General features: G+C 43.9%; 1 protein-coding gene across 1 annotated transcript; it reads right to left on the bottom strand.

Moving 5' to 3' along the window:
• Positions 1-12375: 12375 nt before the first annotated feature.
• Positions 12376-13587, bottom strand: LOC124508359 (C2 calcium-dependent domain-containing protein 4A-like). Its single transcript, XM_047074723.1, has one exon. It carries the CDS (start codon positions 13585-13587, stop codon positions 12376-12378), a length of 1212 nt encoding a protein of 403 aa, XP_046930679.1.
• Positions 13588-18612: the final 5025 nt, after the last annotated feature.

The following is an 18612-nucleotide window of genomic DNA, read 5'->3' as shown; positions in this document are numbered from 1 at the left end:
CCATGGAGGAGCGGAGAGCGCTGCTCAGCCCAGTGTTGGGATGGCCTTGAAATAGCCATGGAGGGATTCTGGAGTGAGCACCGACTAAACCCAGAATGACTCTAATTGGACCCCAGGAGAATAAAAATATAATCAAGTGAGAATAGACAATGAGTCGAGCAAACGTCCCTTTAGACACAAATCAGAGACTTTTTGAGACATCCTTTAAAAAGACACCTCACTTCAGTTTTTCCAAGTAAAACTTGTACGTATTTAAGGTGTACAACACGATATTTGGGTGTTTGTATACCAAGTACCCATTGTGAAATGCTTACCAAGCTAATTAACATATATCCATCACCTCGCGTAGTTACTGTGTTTTGTGTATGTGGTGAGAACACTTGAGATCTACACTCAGCAAATTTCAAGTACATGTTATTATTAAAGACACTATGCTGCACATTGGGTTTCCCGAACTTACTCATCTTGTAACTGAAAGTTGGTACCTTTTGACCAATATCTCTGAGCCATTATTTTTTTTTAAATTTTTTTTTAACATTTATTTATTTTTGAGACAGAGAGAGACAGAGCATGAATGGGGGAGGGTCAGAGAGAAGGAGACACAGAATCTGAAACAGGCTCCAGGCTCTGAGCTGTCAGCACAGAGCCCGACGCGGGGCTGGAACTCACGGACCGCGAGATCATGACCTGAGCTGAAGTCGGCCGCTTAAATGACTGAGCCACCCAGGCGCCCCAATTTTTTTAATGTTTATTTAGTTTTGAGAAAGAGTGACACAGCGTGAGGGGGGGAGGGGCAGAGAGAGAGGAAGACACAGAATGTGAAGCGGGCTCCTGGCTCTGAGCTGACAGCACAGAGCCCACCGTGAGGCTTGAACTTCAGGAGTGGTGAGATTACAACCTGAACCAAAATCGGACGCTCAACCGACTGAGCCACCCAGGTGCTCCTGAACCATTAATTTTTTTATCTAAACTACACCATATCCAAATTCTCTGTCAACTGTTAAAGTCATGGAGACATACAATCTAGGTATATATTTATTAATTTATTCAGTGAACCAAAACCAAAGTTAAAATATGAGTCTTAATCTTGTTCCTTTCTTTTTCCCTCCTGTATCATTAACTACATCAAGTATGGTTTTTTTTTAAGAGATTTTCAGAAACAAGGACTTCCTGTAATACATATAATTGCATAGAGTGATAGTAATTTATAACTGCCTACTGTCAGGCTAGGAACTGACACCCGTAACGTCCTCTTACGGAACGTGGGTTATGGAAAGTTAGAGGGAATGGGGAAAGGGATGCCAGAGATGATAAAACTCTGATTTGGTTTGAATGTCTTTCCGCCTCTCACCAACTACCTGAAGCTACATATGCCCTTTCTCTGTTTTTTTTCCCCCTTTTTATTTGATCATGAAATGCTCAGTGCTGACACATCTCACCTGTATTCCTTGTAGGCTTACCTCCTGCACATGCAGCTTGGTTGGGGGGTATGGACAGGAACATAAAAAGAAGTGTAAAAAATGGACCCTGATTCGGGGAGCTTGCAGTTGAATTGGGACATGGTGCTAATAATCAGAAGACGTGGAATTGATTCGTGGCTCCTTCACTCACTAACTGGGTTACCATGAAAAATGTATTAAAATGCTTTATCTATGAAACAGGACAGATAGTAATAATAATAATATTACCTATACGTGACCTAAAGGGTTGCTATTAGGATCACAAGGAGGAAATACTGTGAAAACACGTTACAAACTAGGAAGTGATGTCCAGGAAAGTGTTATTAATATTTTAAAAGGAGTTTAGGGGTAATCTGCCTCAGAATGCAAGTGATGTCACTGGACACTGACTCTTCTCCATGTTGGCTTTATCCTTGGGTTCCATCTATTGGCATGATGGCTCCCAAGAGCTCCAGGCCTGTGGGACTGTCAGGTTCAAATTCGGCAGAAAATAGTTTGTCTCCTTCTCAATAATTTAAAAGCAACTCTTAGGTCTGAATCTCAGTGAACTAAATTAGATTACATTTATATCCTGAACTAATGACTATGACCAAAGGTATGAAATACTCTTATTGGTCAGGCCTGCATCAGACCCACCCCTGAAACTTGATATGGATTCAACACTAGCTGAAACATACGGACTGAGTGAATGGGAGGAGTGGTTCCACATAAGAAATCAAGGTATTATTACCACACAGAACAATTACTACCAGGTTATCAAAACCAATAAATATCATTTCTGATTTGGATAAGGATTCAGTTAGAAAGGGAATGGTCAGAAACCAGTTATGTTGTCAGACAAGTTACAAGCACCAGGACTCATACATTTACCACGTTTACTGAACTCAAAAAGGGCCAGCATTTACACAAAATATTCTCCATGAAATCATCTGTTCAGATCTTAAATTCTTTGATTTCTCTAATAAGGACCAAATTGCTTTCTTTGAGTTCATAAATAGTCTTATCTTCCTAATAAGATGCTTGGTCTCCTTAACAGCTAAAAATCTAGAATACTGGTCTTCAGAATGTATTACATGCACCCTTGGAATGAGATACCTTGGAATGTGGAAAAAGATATCAATACATTTGTTTATATTTTCATTTTAAATCAAGAAATTAAGTTTTCTCAAATTAATGATAAGCACTGTCACAGTGCCTTTTGTTGGTCCAGATGTCAGAGGTTCTTGGGAAAAAGGGGGGTCCTCAGCCCATTGCTTTCAGCACAGTATGTCTATAGCACTTGCTGGTGCTTGGTTTACTGGATTTACACATACATGATTAAAATTTGACAAAGAAAACCACCCCAAAATGGATAGATGACTTTGAAGTATTTATGCAAAGAAATGTCAGATTGGAAAAATACTGATAGTGTAAACACAACTGAAAATAAAAACATGGTCAACCTGACATTTTTCATATTCATGGTCTGAGTTCTTTGTGCACCACCTTGTGGGGTTAAAAGCACCAACAAATTCAATGGACTGACAAGAGGTTGGCCAGTGAGTTCCTATGGAGGAAGAAACTCGTGCTACAGACAGCATTTTGAAAATAAGTGTTTGGAAATGCTTTTTATTCTTAACCGATTTTTGTTAATGAAAACTATGAAGGTATGTCACACATAAAAACCTCAATAGTTGGGGGGCGCCTGGGTGGCGCAGTCGGTTAAGCGTCCGACTTCAGCCAGGTCACGATCTCGCGGTCCGTGAGTTCGAGCCCCGCGTCAGGCTCTGGGCTGATGGCTCGGAGCCTGGAGCCTGTTTCCGATTCTGTGTCTCCCTCTCTCTCTGCCCCTCCCCCGTTCATGCTCTGTCTCTCTCTGTCCCAAAAATAAATAAAAACGTTGAAAAAAAAATTAAAAAAAAAAAACCTCAATAGTTGAACACTTAAACTTAGATATGTAATTTGCTGATTTGTTGAAAAATCGTCCGATAATGGGTTCTTAATAGGCATCTAAGCCCGTTTGTTGAAAATATAAGAATACAAACTTTGCAGGGCACCTGGGTGGCTCAGTTGGTTAAGCATCCAACTTTGGCTCAGGTCATAATCTCACAGCTCACGGGTTCAAGCCCCACATCAGGCTCTGTGCTGACAGCTCAGAGCCTAGAGCCTTCTTTGGATTCTGTCACAGTCTCTCTCTGCCCCTCCCCCTTCCCTCTCTCTTTTTCTCAAAAATAAATAAATTTTTAAAGTTAAAAAAAAGAAAGAATACAAGGTTTGTAAGAAGAACTCATAAATGCCAAGCATGCACAAGATGAAGCAAGGCAAAGACCAAGGCCCGACTATTTCCACCAGTGAGGACACAATGAACCACTTTTAGATTCAGACCATTTATTATCCATAAAAACAGCGAAACAAGTGGTAGCAAAAGCACCACTTTCTGTGGTTCTTGTCCAACATGCTGAAAGAAGACACCAAAACAAGAAGAAGCAGATGACTGGGATATGAATTGTGGGATATCGTTGAGGATCCGATTCTAGACTGCCACTAACAGGTTTTATATTCAGCAGGTCTGTTCTGAGGGGAATGGGGCAGAGAGTTCCACACCTCATTGGTACCTGAGAGGCAATGGGAAACTCTTCATGACAGGTTCCCAGAGAAGATAAGCAGGTGAGTAGGAGATGGTCTCATACCAGCACCTATGGACCTCATCTCTGCTGGTGTCCCAGGAGGTTCATGAGGTGTTCCACTAGAACTCAGATTAGCTGTCCTTCAAGTCTTTGCCTGCGGTGTCTGTGCACAGTGGCTTGGGCACCAGAGCAGAGCTGCTCCCCTACAATTAACAATCAGAAAGGATGGAAATTTATTGGTAGAATTTGCAAATTGAGAGATAGGTTTGAAAAATACATGTTGTGATTTTGTGGCTGTAGCCATTTGTCCATTTCTTCATTCGGATCTAAATATCACTGTGAGATAGTTTATTTATGTACGACTACCGTTAGAATAAAAAAAACCCCAACAACTTGGAATCAGAATTTTTAAAGTGCCGTATCACAAAAGGTTAAATCACATTTTCAAAAACAAGAAAAATTAAATATCTATTTCCCTCTTTCCTTCCTTATGTTCCTTCTCTCTTTCTTTCATTAAATTAATTGAACAAGGAGACTGACTACAATGACTAATGTCATGGTGGCCTACATAAGCAACCCCAAATCTAAGCCTGTAAATGCCTCAAGCTTATAAAATTAAAACCTAAGGACAAGTGATGACAAATAGGCAACTAGACTTTACACTATAGCCAATCAAATAATCTTGTTTCTTTGTTTCTGCACCTTCTCTATATAATAATTCATCCCCTTAACTCTTGACCGCTTCCAATTTGGTGCTACCTGGTTGGAAATGATTTTTGCTCAAATAAACTCTTAACATTTTTAACATGCCTCAGCTTATCTTCTAATATTTACTTTCTTCTGTCTGTTCCTGGCCTCTCTTTCCTGGATCCATTCATAGGACGGCAGGAAATAAACACTTAGGGGGCTGCAGGGGAAGAGGAAGATTGTTAGAGGGAGCGCTTCCCTCACCACCTGAGGGAACTTGATGTGGACAAATGGGTGACTGGAGGCCCAGAGTAGGATGCTGGGTATCATTGGCATACTTTGCCAAGAACCAAGTGTGCCTTGCAGCCCTTTCAAATGCTCCAGGCATAGCAAAGAGATTGCAGCTCTAGCAAAGGTGTCACAGCTTTACAAACTCCAAGTTTTTCTAGTGTGTTTTCTTTAAGACTAGCTTTTTCCAATCAGGAGAAAACTTCTCATATGATTGCCTCTACTCCCCAGCTGTCTTCTTTTGTGTATAAGCTATTTACATCAAATACTTTCCTTATTGATTAATCATTTCTTGGGGCCAGTCTACAAGTTCAATGTCTTGTTACTGATATTTTAGACAGTTTCATTTTATGCTCAACGATGAAGAATTCAAACAGTACAAATCTGTTCAGGGTACCATACAGAGACATATTCATGGTACAGCGAGTGGATACTCTCTTTGTGCAGAGAAATACCAGGGAAGGGACATTCTGGGGGTGAGGGCTAGAGGACTTGAGTTTGGGACAAACTACAGTACATCTTAAATCTTAATGCAGGGATACCTGCGTGGCTCAGCCGGTGAAGCGTCTGACTTTTGGTTTCAGCTCAGGTCACCATCTCACGGTTCATGGGTTTGAGCTCTGCATTGGGCTCCACATTAACAACACAGGGCAGAGCCTGCTTGGGATTCTCTCTCTCTTCTCTCTCTCTGCCCCTCTCCCTATGCATACGTGCTCTTTCTCTCTCTCCCTCTCTCTGAATGTATAAATAAACTTAAAAACAATCTTAAAACACTAAGAATTTTGGGTAAGGTATAGATATGGAAAGATTTTGTATATGGTGAAAGCAGAGTATTAGGAAATTAAATCCGATGATGGTTCAGTTTAAATTCATTTTTTATTTTTTTTAAAGTTTTTTTTTGAGAGAAACAGAGGCAGTGCGAGTGGAGGTGAAGCAGAGAGAGAGGGAGAGAGAGAATCCCAAGGAGGCTCCATGCTGCCAGTGCAGAGCCTGATGTGGGGTCCGAATCCATGAAATCACGAGACCATGACCTTAGCTGAAACCAAGAGTTGGACACTTAGCCACCTGAGCCAGCCAGGTGCCCCTAAATTCATTTTTTAAAACATAGATGTGCAAATATAGATGTAATAGAGAAAGTGTGTGTATGTATTCTAGAGTTTAGAAGCAATGCCATCCCAGTAGCCATGGACAAACTTAGCACTCAGATTTTGGTTTCTAAGTACCATCAATCAATATAAGAAATCAAGAAATCAACCAACAATCGAGAAATTGTTGGTCCAGAACTAGGGTATCAGAAGTACAAGATGAACCTGGAACAAATTTTAGATTCAGAAAATAAGTAAGTGTTCAATGAAGGACATAAGAGCCAGCTTGAAGGGGCTCCCAGAGATCAAACGTGGAACCAAAATAAATAATTGCAATGGGTTATAACCCATTGAATAAAAAAACCCATGGGTCTATACAGATATAAATAAGAAATGAATATGTAAATAAATTAGGGAAAAGGCAAAGTTAAAATGTCAACTAACAAATGTAAAAAAAAGATGAAATTCTAAAATTGCCATTTGTCAATCTCTGTAGTAATAAATATTTCAGGCAAGAATCATCCATGAATGCTAAAATCTATGAACTACAAGAATATTAAGAGATAGGATATTTACATAGTCTCAAAGTATCTCTCATAAGAGATTTGTTAAATGCAACAAGGAAAACAATAATCTTTACAGTAAGGAAATCTGGTAAACGGCATCACTCTAACCAAGTAATCAAAGTTAATATCACAAGCAATGAGACAAATTGATACGTGTCTCTAATATGGTGCGTTGAGAAGATGTATCACTTCTGTTTTATTTCTTCAAGAAATGCATAACCTGAATATAATCACAGGAAAGTTCCAGACAAATAAATTTATGACCTTATAGAAAATGTCAAGATCAGGAAAGCCTGAGATTAAGGAAGATTCAAGAGATACACCGATTGAATACAAATTGTCATCCAGGATTTTCCCCAAATATTATCGGCCAATTAGAAAAACCTGAATAGGTTCTGCAGATGACCTGAGAGTATTGAATCAATATCAACTCCTTGATTTTTGTAAGGGAACTGTGGAAGAGAATAACTTTATTTTTAGGAAGTACACAAATATTCAGGAATAAAAGAGCACATGTCTGCAACTTATTCCCAAATATTTCAGGAAAAAGAGATGACAGATAGATAGATAATAGGATAGTAATGAAATAAACAAATATTTAGAGGATCTGGTTGAAATATGGGAATTCTTTTTACTGCTTTCGCGACTGTTCTGTATTCCCTACATTATTTAAAAATTAAGAAAAAATGATAGTGGTGAAGAGAGCAGTATAGAGCAGATTGAGTAAAAGGAGGGAGATATGGTGGCTCTGGTCTATGTGACCAGGAGGAGAAAGAGATGCAGATTTGCAGAGCTGCGTGGACAGTTTAGACAAACGAGGCACCATCTCATGGTGACAGAGTCAGGAGACATCGGTTCTTTTTTAAATCAGGAGCTGTTACCAACCTGGAAAATAAATCCTATTCTTTTTTTGCCAAATAAAATAAAATGCAGATTCTCCCCTTTAGGATAAATACAAGTGTCTGGTCATCTAAGAGTATCTGATCAAGGCCTTGCTATTCAAAAAGGATGAAAAACTCCTCATAGTAATGGTGAGATTTTAGCACACATCAGCTGAGCTGTTGTTCTTTTCTCTGGAACATGGCAGATGGAGTCTGAAATATACAACCAGTGGAATGGAAATGTGTAATTCTTTGTGTTTATGTCATTTAGTGCAGTCACCCAGGTATGTTCCCAGTAGACTGCCCTTTGTACGGACTTAAGACTGGAAACACAGATGTGCACCAGCCCATTCAGCAAAATTATACTCATTTACAATGAACAGAAGAAGGGATGTTCAACTTGTATTTAAAAACAAAAGAGTGCAGGGCACCTGGGTGGCTCTGTCGACTGAGCGTCCTACTTCAGCTCAGGTCAGGTTTGTGAGTTCAAGCCCCACATCCGTCTCTGTGCTGACAGCTCAGAGCCTGAAGCCTGCTTCAGATTCTGTGTCTCCCTCTATCTGCCCCTCCCCCTCCCGGCTCTATCTATCGCTCTCTCAAAAATAAACATTAAAAAATATTAAAAAAACAAAATGGTGCTTATCCCTGTTAATATGAATCTTGCTATAACTAAATGCAATTATCTCATTTAACCCTTGCCATCTTCACACCCAATAGTTTCAAAAGGACAAAACTGAGACATAAAGATGTTAAGCATTTGCCCCAACATCACACAATTACCCAGTAGCAGAGCCTAGATTTGAAGCTAGTTCTTTCCGGCCTCAGACATTCTGCTCTTTCTCCCACCGCACCCATTTCGCCTTTCTTACTTCCTAACAGGAAGAAGCACCCGCCTCAGCAGACACTGACCTCACACTCAGCTACAGAGAGAAGCCCTATTTCCCTAAGTCTACCCAGTCTCCCCCTTGCGGGGAGTGGTTCAAAACTGGAATTGCAACCCAATTTGGGCCAATCAAATATAGAGAGAAGTTTTCTGGGGCCTTCTGGCCCCAGTTCTTCCTCAGTCCTACGGGAGTACCTGTAGAAACAATGCCTTTTCTCCAGTCTGGACTCTACTGAGAAATCATGGGGTAGTCCCTGCTGTTCCTGGCCAACATCCTGAGACTACAAGTGTGACCTGCCTCAGGATGGAATGTTGCTGTGGATGGCAGAGTAGAGATATGGGACAAGATATGGATCAGGAATGTGAGTTCTCGATCACTGCTTCTACCCACATATGTCCTGGATCCCCTCTCGCTTTTCTGAAGACTCTGTTCCTAAAGTTCTTCTTGATTTTCTTTCTCATCACTATCAACATCTCTCTCTCTATTTTGCATATCCCAAACATGTGTTGGATTCTTTCATATTAAAACAAAATAAATCTTCAACTCTGTATTCTCTTCCAGTTCTAGCCCTTTTCTCTCTTCCCCCTTTTCTAAAACTTTCTGTGTGTACTTTCTCACCTTCCATTCACATTTTAACCCATTCTAGTCCAGCTCCTGTTTTGTTTGTTTGTTTAACCCATTCTAGTCCAGCTCCTGTTGTTGTTGTTTTTTGGTGGGAAGGGGAGTGGACAGGCAGCAAGTGTAATAAGCAAAGAACTCACATCCTTACATCTGAGGTTTACCTTGGGTGCCACATGACGAGATCTCCACCCCACCCCCAAATCTTAAGGTTTCTACAGAGGCCTTAATGCGGCTCAGTCACATGCATGGTCCAGATGGTCTCAGCACCATGTCACTCTCTCAGGGCCGTGACCTTGTGGCAGCTTCTGGGAGTGGGGAAGGCAAGCGGGATGCACATTGTAGTCTAGTTCCTGTTATGACTACTGTCATAGAACTGCTCTTGTCAAGTTCACTACTGACCTTCATCTCGCCAATGCCATGGGCATTTCTCAGCTCTCATTTTTCTTACAGGAAAATGTAAGTTCTTACAGGATTTCCTTACAGGTTTTCAGTGGGGTGAACATCTCCTCCTTCTTGGAATGCTTTCTTGGCTTCCATGACTCCACACTTCTCTGGTCTTCCCCTATCTCATTGGCTGCTGCTTCTCTCTCTCCTATACTGATGCTCCTCTTGTACTGAATTTCTCTATTCCACCTCTTTCTATATTTGTTCAACACTCAATCAATATTTATTGAGAGTCTACCATATGCCGGACTCTGCTGCATGCACCGGAAATAAAGCAATGAATAAACACATATTTTATATGAATAAAGCAATGAATAAACACATTTTTTAAATAAAATCATACTTTCTGGTGGAGGAAAAGTAAACAAACAACAACAAAATAAGGGAATAATAGAATGTCAGGTAGTGATAGGTGCTATGAAGAATAATAAAGCAGTAATTACAACAGTGATGTTTTTTGAGGATGGCCAGCGAAGGACACTCTAAGGAGGAGATATTTACATCAAGAAAAATGGAATGTGTGAGAGAGAAGTTAAGGATGATTCTAGGTTCTCAGCTTGCATAAAAGAAGTAATAGTGGTACCACTTATTGAAATAAGGAAGACAAGGGGAGGAGGAGATTTGGGAGAAGAAAATCAAGAATTCTGGCTTGGATGTATTTAGGGGTCCTATGGACACATTAAGTGGTTATTCGTATAGATTAGGTTTCTCTTGTGTAGTATTCCTTCCTTGAATCTTCGGGGAACTTTCCTGACTACTCTATCTCTGAAAGCATCCCATCTGACACTTCTCTCTCGCCCTCCCCTAGTTTACTGTCTTCATGATAGTCACCACAATCTGTAATGACCAAACTTGGCTATTGTTGGCTACCCCCACTAAAACTGTGAGTCCTGGGAGAACAGGAATCGTCTCTGCCTTCTTCATAGCTGCACCCCCTGGGCTTAGTATTGTGTCTGTCACAGAGAAAGGGCTCAACTTATCATTGCTGAATGAGAGGCCAAAGGGTACACCATCCTCTGGAGAAGTCAGGACACCTTGGTTCTCATCTGAGCTGAGCCAGTCACGAGCTATTTGACTTGAAGCAAGTCGACTTTGTGGTATTTTCTCAATTTCAGAAGTTATTTGATCAGATGATTTCTCAGGGCTAATCTGTCCACTTTGAAATTATGTTCAAAATCCAGGATTTGGGGGGCACATGGGTGGCTCAGTAGGTTGTGTCCCACTCTTGATTTTGGCTCAGGCCATTGTCCCAGGGTCAAGGGATGGAGCCCCGTATAGGCGTCCCCACTGACCGTGGAGCCTACTTAAGACCCTCTCTCTCTCTGTCTCTGTCTCTGTCTCTGTCTCTCTCTCAATCATTCTCTCCCTCTGCCCCTCTCCCCTACTTGTGCTCTTTCTCTGAAATAGAAAAAAAAAAGTAAAAAAAAATAATGTAAAATCCAGGATTTTATGTATATTATGATTTGTACCCAGAACCTCATTGCAATAACAGTGCTGAAGGGTTTTTTGATGCAGAATGAGTCCAAACTATTGCTTATTACCAGAGGAATCCTGAAGGGTTGTATATTCCCACTCCTGGCTCCCCTAAATCGTCAGTCTCAGGCAGCCAGCCATCCATTCTGCTAGGCTCCACTCCACGACCAGGGAGGAACAATTGGAAAGAAAGCAGCAGAAGTGAAAGAGTCCATTTCCTGGAATGTTATTGGGCACCTGTTCACCAGTACAGTTCCAGCCTTTTTAGGTATGCTGCCACATTTCACGTGTATTTAAGGCTTATTTCGATATTAAAGCATATTTTTACAAAACCCTGTCAAGCAGGTGTTAGTATCCCCATTTCACTGATGTAGGAAATGAGGTCCAGGAACATGAACTGATCTGCCCTAGTTCAGGCTAGTGGCAGAAAAAAGACTGGAATCTGTATCCCCCACCCCCATCCCCTCATTGTGCTTTCTATCACACCATAGATGCCTATAGTCAAGGGCAAATCCTCTTGATAGAATCAGTTTCCAGTGGACTCAGGTCTATTTGTTGAAAAAAAAAAAAAAAAGAAAAGAAATTTAAAAACCTCTTAAAATCCAGTGTTCAAAAAGTTGACAGTTTGTTCCAATTCATCTAGGAAATCCTATTGTAGATGCATTAATTACTATCACTTACATGCAGAGCTAGGTGGAAACAATACCACACATATATCAATATGTTTACAGAGGCAGAAAAGATTTTTCTGAACCGGCAAGATTTCCCAGGGCTCCTACTGGAGAAGGAAGAGGGGGATGCCAGAAATACCTTCCTTTGAAAGACCTTCACTTTCTTTGCTTTTCGTTTCCTTAGCATTTTTTAAAGACTTCACTTTCAAAAGAAACCTGTTTTCTTAATAAGAAATTCTTTACCCACCAAGATATCCTTACTACAGAATGTCTGACTCTGATGTGTGTGTGCACGAATAGAACCTATGCCACATCAAATATGTCAAACTCTATGTGAATCTTAGCACTGGGCATGATTCTGAAGGAATAACTGAAAAAGCAGTAAGAGACCCTTAGTATTGACATAAAAAACAAGGAGGATAATCAAGGCAGATTGGGTATAGTTCCTTTTTCTCCCTTCCAGCCACAAGCTCACCTTTTTGCCTTTGAATGCAAAAATGGTCTAGGAAAAAAGGACGGTAAGCTATGAATAGAGAAAAGCATCCTTAATTTTTCCTTCACTACCAATAAACAGTGACAAAAACAGATACCTAAGAACTAAAGTGTCAATAAAGCAAGAACATAAATTGAAAAATGAATAAATAACGTTTATTTTGTCCGAAGCGGCTGTCGGTGTCCGAGTTGCCAGCGGTCTGAGCCCCGGGCGCCCTCAGGGCAGCAGCAGGGAGCCCAGCAGCAGCTCGCCCTGGCCCAGCGGGCGACCCCGCTCCAGGCCGCGACCCCGCTGCTCGGCCTTGACGCGCACGGCCAGGCGGCGCACCTGCTCCTCCGAGAGCCCGTCCAAGCACACGTCCTGGTGGAAGGCGGCCTTGCGGCTCCGCCGGACCACGGCGCTGCGCTGCGAGCGCGGCTGGCCCGGCGGCCGCAGGACGAAGCTGACGCGGCAGCCGACGGCGGGGGGCTCGGCGGCTCCCGCGGCCAGGCCCTCGGTGCCCAGCAGCCGGACGCGGAGCCGCCCGCTGGCCCGACTGTACTCGGCGGCCAGGCGCAGGGCGCCCCCGGCGCGGCCCAGGGCCACGGTGCCCTCGGCCTCCAGGCGCTCGGGACGCGGGCCGGGGCAGGGCGGCGGCGGCGGGGACGCGGAGGGGGCCTGGGAAGGGGGCCCCGCGACGGCGCCGCGCTCCTCGTCCTCGTCCTCGTCGCCGTCCCTGCTGGACACGGAGGGGGCGCGGACCAGGCCTCGGCTCGTCCGGGCCCGCAGCGCGCGGCTCAGCAGCCGTTCGGAGGCGCGCAGGAGGCGGCGGGCGCGGGGCGGCGGGGCGGGCGCGTCCGGGGTGGGGCGGAGGCCCGCGGGGAGCGCGGGGGCGGAGGCCGGAGCCGAGTCCCGGGGCACGAGCGGGGCGGCTGCAGGGCCCCCGAGGAAGAGCGACTCCTTGCGGCGGGTGTGCGGGCTCTCGAGCAGCGCGCAGAAGCCGTAGGCGGTGAGCGCGCGGGGCAGGTGCGGCAGCGATAGGGCTGCCTGCGAGCGCGGGTCCCAGTCCGTGTGCCCCGCGCTGTCGTCGGCTCCTCTGGGCCACAGGTCCGTCTCGGCTGCGCAGCGCCGGGGCAGAGCGGCGGCCGGAGGCGGAGACTCGGGCGCGCAGGACGCGGGCAGCCGCGGCGGGATGCAGAACTCGGGGATGCGGTCCGGAGTGAGCACGTTGGAGAAAGCGGGCTCCGGAGTGGAGGCGCGGAGTCTCCCGAGGAGCCGCATCCTCCGAGGCTGAGGCTGACAGTGGTGGCAGGAGGCCCTCCTGCGCGAGAGAGAAGCTGCTGAGTGTAGACCGCTACCGGGGGCCCCCCGAGGGGTACCAACGGGCCTGCGACCCCTGGCCAATCCAAGCCGAGCTCTCCTCCACCCACAAACCTGCCCGCCTTCCATTCATTGGTACTAAATAAACGAAGTAATCGAAATCAGACCTTTCCTTCTTCTTCAGTCACTGTGGGTCAAGAGTTGCAAGTTCAGGGCCGGCTGCCTCGCGGTCCTGGCTGGGGCGCCACCTTCAGCACTCTGGCCAGGACAGTGGCGCTCCTGTCTTATACTGGCAGCCTGAGTCCCGCCCAGCCGGCCTAGAGCCCAACCCCTGGAGCCAGGGGACAGCCCGCCTTCCAAGTCACCCCTGCCCGCCGCCGCTGGGGCCCCTGCAGTGGGTGCTTGGGTGTGACCCTCCGGTCAGTCTTGGGACCTGCATCCACTCTGAGTGCATGGAGCCCCTTACACAGGCCTGGAAAAGGTTGCAGGTGAAGAGAGGACGCCTGGTCGCCCTGCCCAGGGAGAACTTGTGTTGGCGGAAAATGCTAGCGGCCTGTTGGAGAAGGTGAAACAGGATGAGGAAGCAGGAAGTTCCTTTTTGGTAGGAGCTAAATCCTGTCACCCTGCACAGGGACATGCCCTAGGTTTTTCTATTTTACTGCTTCCACGCACCCGCCATGAGCCGACCAATATGGTTTCCACGGTATTCGTGTACTTATTACACGTCTCCCTCTGCTGGATGGTGGCCTCCTTGCTAGCATACAGCCTGGCTCAGTCAATGCCATAAATACTGGTGAAGTGGGTGAATTACGCAAAACTTTCTGGACGACTGCAGACGATCATCTTTTGTCACAAAAGATGGGGCCTCTTGCTCATACCCTAAAAATAGCACGTGATGTTTCCAATGCTACCCTTTTCTCTCTGCTTCAGTGGGGAGGTACCAGTTAGAAAGCCCCTTACAGAAAATCTAGAAAATCTATGTTGCCTCTTCCCCCCGCCCCCAACTTCATTTTCTAATATGAGAAAACTGGAAGCTGGAGGGACTTGGGGAAATTCCATAAAGGTAAATAAAGTCAGTTAATGGCAGAACCTGGAACTAGCAACTTCCTATTTATTTGGCTTTGCACGTAATGCTTCCTGTTATCTAAAATGTCCTTTCTCAAAAAGACGTTAGAGTGGGAGAGAGCCAAAGCATAAGAGACTGTTAAAAACTGAGAACAAACTGAGGGTTGATGGGGGGTGGGAGGGAGGGGCGGGTGGGTGATGGGTATTGAGGAGGGCACCTTTTGGGATGAGCACTGGGTGTTGTATGGAAACCAATTTGTCAATAAACTTCATAAAAAAAAAATAAAATAAAATAGTTAACCTTTAAAAAAAAAAAATAAAAAAAAATAAAATGTCCTTTCTCTCTTTTTCTCTCTGTAGGAACTCCTGTTTGTTTTCCATAATTCAGCGAGACAGCATCCGCTTCAGGACCGTTTACCGGACTCCCCCTCTACAGTTCCTCAGCCCTTCCTTATTCCCTCCGTACATATTTTATATACCACCATTGCTGTGTTTAGCATGCTGCTATGGAATTTTTGGTTTACAGGTTTGTGTCCCCTAAGAGACTATGAGTTTCTTGAGGGCAAAGACTGGCATGACTCAGGGACTTTGGGGGGACCTCTTTTGAATAGAGGTAAAATAAAAGTGCTCTGATTCGGAATCTGGGCCTGCTTCCATCCCAGTTGCCCTATACAAGAGACAAACCTAGCTGTCTTATTAATTTTTATCCAATTCCAGCACCTGGAATACAATGCCAGGCAAATAATAAGTGCTCAGTAAATATTTGAGTGAATTATATTGTGTGGAATTGAACCTGATCTACAATCCAGGTCTTATGACTGTCAGGTGCTTTTAACCACATCTCTCTCTAACTGCATTATTCAGTTTCTCACAACAAACCAGTGAGGTGGACATTGCTTCTGTTTACCAGATGAGAAACTGAGGCTCAGGTTAAGAGACTTGCCTAGAGTCATTGAAACTATGAATCGTACCTTGTTTCCTAAGGCCCAGCTTTTGGCTAATTTCTTCCTTCCTTGTCTCTTTCCTTTCTTCATCTCCATTCACTCAGTTCATTATAATTCACCAAGTCTGTTGTGTGTCAGGCATTGTGTGCATGTGTCGGATTGTATCGCCCTTTACACCCAGAATGTTAATTCTTAAAGCAAGTCAGTCTACTATTATTTTCCATTATCCTTGCTTTTCAATAAGTACCATTATTTCCAAATCCTTAGAGATAAGACGAGTGAATGTTTCCTTTTGTTAGTAATTAATATTTTCTTTCCCTTTTTGTTTTGTTTTTGTTTTTAGTGTTTATTTTTGAGAGAGAGAGAGAGAGTGTGAGCAGGCAAGGGGCAGAGAGAGAGGGAGACGCAGAATCTGAAGCAGGTTCCAGGCCCCCAGCTGTCAGCACAGAGCTCCACGTGGGGCTCAAACTCATGAACTGCGAGATCATGACCCGAGCTGAAGTTGGACGCTTAACTGACTGAGCCACCCAGGTGCCCCCCCCCCTGTTTTTTAAGTTCATTTATTTTGACAGAGAGAGAGGGAGGGAGGGAGAGAGAGCATGAACACTAGTGGGGGAGGGGCAGAGAGAAAGAGAGAATCCCAAGCAGGTTCTGCAATGTCATTGCAGAGCCCCACACGGGGCTCGAACTTATGAACCGTGAGATCATGACCTGTGTAGAAATCAAGAGTTGGATGGGGCGCCTGAGTGGCTCAGTTGGTTGAGCGTTCGACTTCGGCTCAGGCCACGATCTCATGGTTCATGGGTTCAAGCCCCATGTTGGGCTCTGTGCTGACAGCTCAGAGCCTGGAGTCTGCTTCGGATTCTGTGTCTCGCTCTCTCTCTGCCCCTCCCCTGCCTGTGCACTCGCGCGCGTGCTCTCTCTCTCTCTCTCTCTCAAATAAATAAATGTTAAAAAAAATTAAAAAAAAAAAGAGTCGGACACTTAACTGAGTCGTTCAGGTGCCCCATAATATTTTGTTTCTTAATTGATCACTGTTCTCCTTTAGAATGTCCTTTTTTGATGGGACAAGCATGAATCATGCAACGAGGAAGTAGAAACCATTCCTGCCAAAGCCCAGCTTGCAAGCAGAGAGGTGTCTGGAATCTCTGCCTGGATCATTCCCTCTGATTCTTCAGGCCAACCTGCAAATTAGTGGGCATGTGGTCTTCTCTAAAGCAAAGCACACCTGCATTTATGTCCTGCCAATGTGCCAGCTCACTGCAAGTTAGATCCCAATGAAAATGGCTCTTCCAAGGGCTTTTGTGACACGAACACACAAATATTCCATTGGTGGGTAAATGCCACCAAACAGGATGTGGGATTTGAGGAATTATGCTGCTAGCACTTTCATATTCATAGGGCAACATAAGCACGGCTGCAAACCCAGCCTCTATCTAGAGGATTTTCCAAAACCATTAGTTTTCCATGAATCAGTATTCAACAGAAGAGAAAGTGAGATACAGGGAAATTAAATTATTTACCCAAGACTACACTCCAGTCATTCATTCATTCATTTAAGCCCATAGCTGCAGGCTGTATCCACAGTTAGAGGCCTGATTTTCTTCCTGATTCTGAAAATCACACTGGGAAAAAGTGAAAAACAACCCAGTGGAAACTCTGATCACTCCAGTTGTGTCATTATTTTGTGTGTGTTATTATCTTGTATTAAAAGTTTTGAAATTGTAATTTCAGAGAAACCATCCCAAGGATAATATTAATGTTTACTCCACCTTCACTGTATACTGGGTCTTATTTAATCCCTAAACAATCCTCTAAGGAAGTTAAGGATGTAGAAACTATGGTTCATAGAGAATAAACAACTTGCCCAGGGGCTCACAGCCATTAAAAGCAGGGTTGGGAGAAGAATCCAGATCCAACTGGCTCATTATCCTGTGTGCTTGAAACCGCTTCCCTACAGTGCCTCCCTCAAAGCTATTTCTTCTGAATCCATCACCTTTTCTAAAGTAAAAGAGAAAGAGACCTTTGTTCCCAGGCCTTGGGTTAAACTATACACCTTATTGTTTATACCAGCACCTAACAGATTAACACATGCAATTGTTATAAGCAGGAAATCACTCTTTTTGCACAGTAGTGTTGGATCATTTGGAATCCTTATCCTCCCAGGAAGTCTATTCACTCTCTTTATTTATACCATACTTTGTTCCAAAATGGGTTTTGAGGTGATTTACGTAACAAAGACCTAGGGAATTTAGGGACTAGAGACTGACTTGGTAAAAGTGGAAAAGGCATGCAATTATCTGAGTAAAGAACCCTGAATGAGGTCCCAGTTGACACATATCCAATGCCCATCCCCCTAGAATGGGATGGACGAGATGTGAAGGCAGTGAAAGAAAGCTCTAGTGGGAAGGCTTGGGGTAGTGAGAAATCCTACAGGACCCTCATGGTCCACTAGCCTTGGAAAACCAGTGAAGAACCAGTCTGAATGTCCAATCGTGTGGGAATGGCCTTGTCTCCTTTACAGAAAAAAATACAGTCATGGAAAATCATCATCAAGAAGACTGGAGCAACACAAAAGCATGTTCCTGTTGGAGCATTCAAAGAAATTAACAGTATGCAAAATTATATATCCCTTAACATCACAGTTGGATAAAGATGTGGTTTCAAAGCCCAGAACTGGATGGGAATATAAAACATCAACACAATTTCTTTTTTTTGTGGGTATTGAAGTTTTTTTTCAGTTTATGCCCTGGTTCATTAAAAGTTAGTTTGAGCAAGCCTACCTGATCAGATAAAATGAAAGAAGTAAGCGGAGTACTGACAAAATCTGGTAACATTTCAGATAAAATCAGAAACGAAGTTATAATGGAAAATACATAGTGAAGGTTTTTTCTTTGTAGCTGTCACAGCACTAGAGCAGAAGTCCAGGATCTGGCATCATAAGAGCTGACTTTGACCTCTAGTCCTGCAATTTACTTTTTCTGGGTCCTTGAGCAAGTCACTGCACCTCCGATATGACTTGTTTTTATCTATTAAGTGGGAAAAATGAACATTCTTTCCTGAAGATAGAATGGGAACTTGCATGTGAAAGTACTTTGTAAATCATAAAGCTATTCTCTGCAAGCTTCCTGCTTCCCGTTCCTTT

This window comes from Lynx rufus, unplaced genomic scaffold, assembly GCF_022079265.1.
Source record: "Lynx rufus isolate CCGP_SWC_20201006 ecotype Redwood Valley unplaced genomic scaffold, mLynRuf1.p SCAF_13, whole genome shotgun sequence".
In the NCBI taxonomy this organism is placed as follows: Eukaryota; Metazoa; Chordata; class Mammalia; order Carnivora; family Felidae; genus Lynx; species Lynx rufus.
This window is presented reverse-complemented; position numbering and strand designations above follow the sequence as displayed.

Excerpts from the sequence above, each read along its gene's own strand:
- LOC124508359 (XM_047074723.1), bottom strand. The coding sequence starts at position 13,587 with ATGGAAGGCGGGCAGGTTTGTGGGTGGAGGAGAGCTCGGCTTGGATTG.